The sequence below is a fragment of the Salmo trutta genome, chromosome 3, assembly GCF_901001165.1.
Source record: "Salmo trutta chromosome 3, fSalTru1.1, whole genome shotgun sequence".
NCBI lineage: Eukaryota > Metazoa > Chordata > Actinopteri > Salmoniformes > Salmonidae > Salmo > Salmo trutta.
The window spans coordinates 52,376,421-52,385,562 of record NC_042959.1 but is presented as its reverse complement, the minus strand read 5'-3'; the positions used below and the strand labels follow the sequence as shown (position 1 = coordinate 52,385,562).

General features: G+C 43.0%; 1 protein-coding gene across 1 annotated transcript; it reads right to left on the bottom strand.

The window, feature by feature from the left end:
• Nucleotides 1–545: 545 nt before the first annotated feature.
• Nucleotides 546–7,116, bottom strand: LOC115165584 (EF-hand domain-containing family member B-like). The gene is made up of 9 exons (XM_029718792.1): nt 7,038–7,116; nt 6,299–6,442; nt 5,690–5,876; nt 5,466–5,570; nt 5,125–5,226; nt 4,344–4,498; nt 1,572–1,707; nt 1,195–1,376; nt 546–911 (listed from the first exon to the last, which is right to left on the bottom strand). The coding sequence occupies exons 2-9, from the start codon at nt 6,416–6,418 to the stop codon at nt 765–767; spliced, it is 1,134 nt and encodes a 377-aa protein (XP_029574652.1). The 5' UTR covers nt 6,419–6,442; nt 7,038–7,116; the 3' UTR covers nt 546–764.
• Nucleotides 7,117–9,142: the final 2,026 nt, after the last annotated feature.

Below are 9,142 nucleotides of genomic sequence, written 5' to 3'. Positions count from 1 at the left end.
TCAGTACAGTAGGTGGGTGTTTGCGCACGCCTGTGTGTATGTGCACACGCCTGTGTGTTTGTGTGTCGAAAGCTGTGGTCACATATTTAATTAGGATTGACAGATTAACATTATAACACTGACTAATAAAACCATAGAGTAAATATGTGTGTAAATCTAATCAAAGAGTGTGACAGAATAAACGACTTCAAATGATAAGACTCCGATGGCATGATGGTACTCATAATTATCAATATTTACTTAGGTTTCAGGAGTAGATACTGTATATTATCACATGCAGGAAGGGTAAGCATTTAGTTAGCAGCAGAAAAAAATGTTTTACTTATTCTTATTCTTGTCACGCCCTGACCTGAGAGAGACGGTTTATTTCTCTATTTTGTTAGGTCAGGGTGTGGGGTGGGCATTCTATGTTTTATATTTCTATGTTTTGGCCAGGTATGGTTTCCAATCAGAGGCAGCTGCCTATCGTTGTCTCTGATTGGGAACCATACTTAGGCAGCCCTTTTTCCCTCCTTGTGTTGTGGGATCTTATTTTTTTACTGCTCGGTGAGCCTGCAAGATGTGACAGTCGTTTGCCATTGTTTATTATTTTGTTTAAGCGTTCTGAGTAAAAGTAAATATCAAGATGAACACTTACCACGCTGCACCTTGGTCAACTCCTTTGGACCACCGTTACAATTCTAGCAACAGCTTATTGCTCTCAACATAAGAAAATATATTACAGTCCACAATCAAAAATAAAAGGTAAAAGATACTATTCAGATTTAATTAGCTTGAATTTCCTTTAGAACGTCCCGGAAAATCTCCACACACATGTCCCCAGTGGGGTGTCTCATGGATGCCAGCTTCCACGCCTCCGCAAATGTCTCCTCGGAAATACTCACGCCCACATTTCGGAATATGTCAGTGATCTGAAAAGGAAATGGAGGCGGAAATAAGAATCAGAAGATCTCTTTGACAAATTATTTGCTCAAGCTCCGTCCTATTTCAATAACATTTTGTGTCAATCACTTCTCCAATGGCAGAATTGTTCATACCAATTATATTTTTGAAACAACGTTTTTCCTACATTATGAATGCTGTAACAAATTTCCACATGGAACTGTATGTCCCAGTGCTATTCTATAAAATCTACTAGACCATATCGTTCTTTCTTTCTCTTGATTCTTCAGTGGGTTCATTGGTATTCTGTACCTCGTCTTTGGTGCGGGGACAGAAGAAGTGCTCCTTGTGGACTCCCCTTAGGGAGTACAGCGTAGGATACAGGAGGTCAAAGGCTGTGGTCTGGTCACTGTAGTTAGTGCTGTCGCTGACGCGCTTGATCCGCGGGGCCACCAGGTCGGTGCGCACTGTGGGAGTCCCATACATATGATAGTCTATGTGGAAAGATATCAGAATTATACAGTGAGATTCACACAATGTAGAGAAGCAGGGGGAAAAGGACTACCAGTCCATTGTAATGCTAAGATAGAAATGTGAGAAATCGTGTGCTGAATCTCAGAGAATTTTCCCTCCCTGAATTGTTTTTGAGAAGTGTGGGAATGATATCAAATTCTTCATGCATCTTTCACCTAAATATCTATTCTTCAGCATGCTGCCCACCTCTGCAGGTTCCAGGTCCTCCGGTCTGGCCAAAGCCTCTGAGGCTGGAGGTCTCTCAGGGAGAGCCTCTCTCTGCATGTTATCTGGGACTGTGCTGGTCTTACACTGTGAGGTAGAGTTGTCAATCAAAAGGGAATAGAATTACCGCCAGTACACCAATCACAGATGGTTGACTTGAATGGGAATGAGCATTCTAGTAATTATATTTCTATGCTTAGACACTGTAACTGACCACTGGTCAGAATGCGCTGCTCCACTTTACTGATGGGCGGTTTTGTCCTTCCAATTGAGGAAATTGGCAAACTCCTGAAAGTTGATGAGTTCATCTTTGTCCATGTCACAGTACTCCATCAAGTCATCCAGCACCGGCCCACTCAGGTCCAGGTTAAACTGACGACACACGTCCTGCAGGTCCTCCCCGGCAATCACACCCTGACCCTTCTGTAGAGTCACACACACACACACACACACACACACACACACACACACACACACACACACACACACACACACACACACACAGACTGAACACACACACACACACACACACACACACACACACACACACACACACACACACACACACACACACACACACACACACACACTGAACACACACACACACACTGAACACACACACACAGACTGAACAATCTCAAACTAACTTAATATTATCAAAGACAGTACAGTATGAAGATATCTAGAAACTGCTTCTCCAATAGAAATGCTTGTAGGCGATGTCATGGCGACTTTGGTTAGCTAAGCTCGTGTGCAGAAACATGTCATCAGCTCTAACGGTAGTCTCACGCCAAACTGCACATGTGCAGGCAATCAAATCAAAGGCACTCCTTCGATTTTAAGTTGTTTTTGATGAAAATGTGTCAGTTTGTCACTTTCAAAACGTTGGAGTAATAACATGCTCAGCTACTTCAGACATTGGCTTGAATCTAGGTTGTGCCTTTAGATTTAAGGAAAATTAACAACTATGGAAGAATTTTTCACTTCTCCCATTGACTTGCAAACCCCAAACCCATGTCTGGTCAGTCAAGTCTGCTTCGCAAAGCTTTCCCGGAAGTACTGCGATGTTGGTCCTGGGGTTTAGAAATTCTGTGATATTATCACGTTAATACAGAGAATTGTATATACAGTGCATTCAGACAACTTTACTTTTCCCACATTGTTACGTTACAGCCTTATTCTAAAATGGATTAAATAGTTGTTTTCCCTCATCAATCTACACACAATACCCCATAATGACAAAGCAAAAACAGGTTTTTAGACATTTTCGCAAATGTATTAAAATTATAAATGTACATAAGTATTCAGACCCTTTCCTAGTACTTTGTTGAAGCACCTTTGGCAGCGATTACAGCCTTGAGTCTTCTTGGGTATGACACTACAGTACAAGCTTGGCCAACTGTATTTGGGGAGTTTCTCCCATTCTTCTCTGCAGATCCTCTCAAGCTCTGTTAGGTTCGATGGGGAGCGTCGCTGCACAGCTATTTTCAGGTCTCTCCAGAGATGTTCGATCGGGTTCAAGTCCGGGCTCTGTCTGGGCAACTGAAGGACATTCAGAGACTTGTCCCGAAGCCACTCCTGCGTTGTCTTGGCTGTGTGCTTAGGGTCATTGTCCTGTTGGAAGGTGAACCTTCGCCCCAGTCTGAGGTCCTAAGAGCTCTGGAGCAGGTTTTCATCAAGGATCTCTCTGTACTTTGCTCCGTTCATCTTTCCCTCTATCCTGAATAGTCCCCCAGTCCCTGCTGCTGAAAAACATCCCCACAGCATGATGCTGCCACCACCATGCTTCACCGTAAGGATGATGCCACTTTTCCTCTAGATGTGACGCTTGGCATTCAGTTCAATCTTGGTTTCATCAGACCAGAGAATTTTGTTTTCTATGGTCTTAGTTGCCTTTTCGCAAACTCCAAGCGGGCTGTCATGTGCCTTTTACTGAGAAGTGGCTTCCATCTGGCTACAACCATAAAGGCCTGATTGGTGGAGTGCTGCAGAGATAGTTGTCCTTCTGGAAGGTTCTCCCAGCTCCACAGAGGAACTCTGGAGCTCTGTCAGAGTGACCATCGGGTTCTTGGTCACCTCCTTGAACAAGGCCCTTCTCCCCCGATACCTCAGTATGGCCGGGCAGCCAGCTCTAGGAAGAGTCTTGGTGGTTCCACACTTCCATTTAAGAATGATGGAGGCCACTGTGTTTATGGGGATCTCCAATGCTGCAGACATGTTTTGGTAGCCTTCCCCAGATCTGTGCCTCGACACCATCCTGTCTCGGAGCTCTACGGACAATTCCTTCGACCTCATGGCTTGGTTTTTGCTCTGACATGCACTGTCAACTGTGGGACCTTTATATAGACAGGCGTGTGCCTTTTCAAATCATGTCCAATCAATTTAATTTACCACAGGTGGACTCCAATCAAGTTGTAGAAACATCTCAAGGATGATCAATGGAAACAGGATGCACCCGACCTCAATTTCGAGTCTCATAGCAAAGGGTCTGGATACTTATGTAAATAAGGTATTTGTTTTTTATTTGTAATAAATTAGCAAAAATGTCTAAAAAACTGTTTTTGCTTTGTCATTATGGGGTATTGTGTGCAGACTGATGAGTGTAGATTGTGTGTAGTGTAGATAGATTTTTTTTAAAATCCATTTTAGAATAAGGCTGTAACGTAACTAAATGTGGAAAAAGTCAAGGGGTCTTAATACTTTCCAAATGCACTGGATGTAACGTTGTCGTAGTGCCTGAAGGCCTGCAGCAGGGAGTTAAAGTTGTGGAAGTTGACCTTCTTGAGGTGCTGGTGTACAGCACTGACCAGGGTGCGCTGTCTGTCTGTGCCTTTCTGGTACTCTGCTGGAGGGGTGGAGTGGAGAAGGTCACCCGCACCTGTGGAGAAAGTTAAACCATTCTTCATCTTCAAACAATAACAGAAAGCTTACATTTTGGTCACCCCTCTAGACTACATTATAGCTTGACCCATTTTTACCAATTTCATACTGGCATTGTAATAGAAAACTCAATATGTGTCCTTTTATGAAAATGTGTCCTTTTATTAATAAAAATTTTACTCACCAAAGTCATCTGGCCGCATCAAGATTCCAAATGTGTGACCTGCTGGCACTTTCAACGTGTCTGCTATGCTGTAAAAGGCTTGGAATAGAGGAATTAAAGCTACTGAAGTAGCTGGGCATGAGTTGTGCAATACATATGTCTGGAACGTATACTGAACAGGCATTTAACTAGATCTGCATTAAAGAGTTAATGTGATAGACTTACGGGTCATGCACTTTGCCAATCTGTGGCTGTATCCTTTCCCTGTTATCACATCTCTGAGAAACAAATTTGCACTGTTATGCCTATGGGAAAAATAGCAGTACACAAATCAACATTTGATGTTATGACTATTGGCAATGCATTGTGTGACATTGAATGGTGATGAGAAGTCAGGTGTTTTGAATAAACGTAAGGTAGGATAAGTGCTTACTTCTGAGTATCACACAATCAGTGGAGAGATTTGGAGACACTGCGTCCATCGTTGTGGTGGGGAGTAGGCACTCCGAACCGGCCGTCCTTTCCATAACGACTCCACTTGTATTTCCTATCAACCTGTTCACCTGGGACGCAACACAGTTATGATGGATTTACCCTGGCTAAAATCAAACAGAGAAATATCGACAGGTGTGATTAACCACTGGCTATGGTGTTTCTACAGAAATGTGTCTGAAAACTATGGGTGTTAAATCAATGTGTAAAACAACATATTGAATAGCATATAAATGACTTCCAAGCCTAAATGAAGTCCCCATTTGAACACTGTCAGAACCAAAGAGAGACAAATGTCCACAATACTCACCGAGAAAGTAGGCATTGTGGGAGCAGATATAAGACTGGTGTCCCTCCTGAGCCTCTGTCTCCACCTGCTCCACGCTTTTAGGTGGGTTGATAATCGCACCTGCAGCTGGATAAGAAGGAACACACTTGTACATGAAGGCTTGTGGATATGTCTTTCAGACATAATATGAATGTTCATGGCGACTCATTGTAGCTTCTAGTGCCTTTCTTTATTGTCTGACTCACTTTGGGGGGATTTCACAGCAAATGTGGCTTTGCCGGTGTCGGTATCGAACCAATTTGGAAGCCCAGGGCTCTGATCATGTGACCTGCCCAGGGGGGCTTTTTGATTGGTGGAATACCCAGCTTCACGGAGCTGATGTAACCTCTGTTGGTAGATGGTCTTAGGTGGTGGGTTGATCACTAATCCACCCTGTAGGAAATACAGAAACAAATGTGACCATACCAATTCCATGAATTAATGTGTTGATGATCTCTACCATGTTAAATGTATCTACAGATGTATGATCTTAATTTTTGCCAGTTTGCTACAGCAGGAAAAAATCCTGCAGCAACAGGAAATTTGAATTATTATGTGGATTATAATTAATGTACATTTTCTGTAGCGGTTGATACATTTTTTTGTTAGGGCAAATCAAGTCTGGAAATTAGAAACTTTAGAAGTCTTTTTAAACCATGAATACACTACAAGTTTACATTTCCTGTTATGCAGTAAAAATTCCCAGCAACAAAATCGTGATCAAATTAAGATCCTACATCTGTAAAATGAAAACCTGAGTTTAGTTAGCTTAAAACTCACTATGCATGTCTCTGTTTATTTAGGCCTCTACTCACCGAAATAGAAGCTTGGCTGCTCACTCCATGAACTAGAATACTGGCAATATCAGGGTCGTTGGCTTTCCCATGGAACACTTGGATTGTCCCTGCACCTGGGCATGTTGTGTTGAGAAACATCCTCACTTCTGCTCGGTTTTGGGGCTTTAAAAGGAAGGTGTGTGAGACTGTGAATATACACCCATACAAACAGACACATGCACATTTCCGCCACTAGGAAACCGAGGTCTGATCTGATTGGCGTTATAATTATAGACTTACTGTGCCTGTGTTTTAGAAAAAAAACATCAACATTCTACCTTGTTATAATTGCTATGGCGGGAAAAAAGTGACTCCAGCGCAAAGAGGTCAATCGAACTCGATCAAAACAATGGAATTGACATGGAAACGCGTGGGGGAAGAGCAGTGAGGGAAAGATCCCAAATCTTCCCTACCAACATTAGTCTACATTTAGGCTGTTGTTTATGTGTATTTCACACTATGTTGAGGTAAAAATCGGAGTATAATGTTTGTATAGATGTTAACCCCAACACATGTTCATGTCATTGTCACCAATCAACTGCATTTACGGTTAAAAACGACTGATTACCACTACCGATTTCTGTATGCTAGCTATGCTAACCAGTTTTTCTGAAAGGGAGTTAGTATTTAGCAGTCACTTTTAAACCTGAAAATGGACAACTTGTAATGTAAAAACAGATAAATATATCCAAATCGGACTTAAGTAACACATACATACATCATGACGGATTTTTTGGATGTGCGTCTATTTACCGCATCTATGGTGGTTAAAAATGTATCGAACAATTCAAGTGTTTGTAATATATACTGCTCAAAAAAATAAAGGGAACACTTAAACAACACATCCTAGATCTGAATGAAATAAATAATTTTATTAAAAACTTTTTTCTTTACATAGTTGAATGTACTGACAACAAAATCACACAAAAATAATCAATGGAAATCCAATTTATCAACCCATGGAGGTCTGGATTTGGAGTCACACTCAAAATTAAAGTGGAAAACCACACTACAGGCTGATCCAACTTTGATGTAATGTCCTTAAAACAAGTCAAAATGAGGCTCAGTAGTGTGTGTGGCCTCCACGTGCCTGTATGACCTCCCTACAACGCCTGGGCATAAGGTGGCGGATGGTCTCCTGAGGGATCTCCTCCCAGACCTGGACGAAAGCATCCGCCAACTCCTGGATAGTCTGTGGTGCAACGTGCCGTTGGTGGATGGAGCGAGACATGATGTTCCAGATGTGCTCAATTGTATTCAGGTCTGGGGAACGGGCAGGCCAGTCCATAGCATCAATGCCTTCCTCTTGCAGGAACTGCTGACACACTCCAGCCACATGAAGTCTAGCATTGTCTTGCATTAGGAGGAACCCAGGGCCAACCACACCAGCATATGGTCTCACAAGGGGTCTGAGGATCTCATCTCGGTACCTAATGGCAGTGAGGCTACCTCTGGCGACCACATGGAGGGCTGTGCGGCCCCCCAAAGAAATGCCACCCCACACCATGACTGACCCACCGCCAAACCGGTCATGCTGGAGGATGTTGCAGGCAGCAGAATGTTCTCCACGGCATCTCCAGACTCTGTCACGTCCGTCACATGTGCTCAGTGTGAACCTGCTTTCATCTGTGAAGAGCACAGGGCGCCAGTGGCGAATTTGCCAATCTTGGTGTTCTCTGGCAAATGCCAAACATCCTGCACGGTGTTGGGCTGTAAGCACAACCCCCACCTGTGGACGTCGGGCCCTCATACCACCCTCATGGAGTCTGTTTCTGACCGTTTGAGCAGACACATGCACATTTGTGGCCTGCTGGAGGTCATTTTGCAGGGCTCTGGCAGTGCTCCTCCTGCTCCTCCTTGCACAAAGACGGAGGTAGCGGTCCTGCTGCTGGGTTGTTGCCCTCCTACGACCTCCTCCACGTCTCCTGATGTACTGGCCTGTCTCCTGGTAGCGCCTCCATGCTCTGGACACTACGCTGACAGACACAGCAAACCTTCTTGCCACAGCTCGCATTGATGTGCCATCCTGGATGAGCTGCACTACCTGAGCCACTTGTGTGAGTTGTAGACTCCGTCTCATGCTACCACTAGAGTGAAAGCACCGCCAGCATTCAAAAGTGATCAAAACATCAGCCAGGAAGCATAGGAACTGAGAAGTGGTCTGTGGTCCCCACCTGCAGAACCACTCCTTTATTGGGGGTGTCTTGCTAATTGCCTATAATTTCCACCTGTTGTCTATTCCATTTGCACAACAGCATGTGAAATTTATTGTCAACCAGTGTTGCTTCCTAAGTGGACAGTTTGATTTCACAGAAGTGTGATTGACTTGGAGTTACATTGTGTTGTTTAAGTGTTCCCTTTATTTTTTTGAGCCGTATATATATATATATATATATATATATATATATAAATAATATAATGTATTGTCTTTGAAACTAATAAATGGAAACAATTGTTTCAGACCCAAACTAAGAAATGTTAAAGAAACAATGGTTCAATCCCAACCACTTGGGGCGGCAGGTAGCCTAGTGGTTAGAGCGTTGGGCCATCAAATCCCCGAGCTGCCAAGGAAAAAACTGTTTGATCTGCACCTGAACAAGGCAGTTAACCCACTGTTCCTAGGCCGTTATTGTAAATCAGAACTTGTTCTTAACTGACTTGCGTAGTTAAATAAAGGTATAAATACATTTAAAAAACTATTAATAACCTGTATGATTATGAACGTTGCAAATGTTTGCTTTTAGCCAACACTTTGGCAATATGACATGTTATGACAAAAAGTTGCATACATCAAGTCATGTCATATGTTGCAAAGGTTTTTTT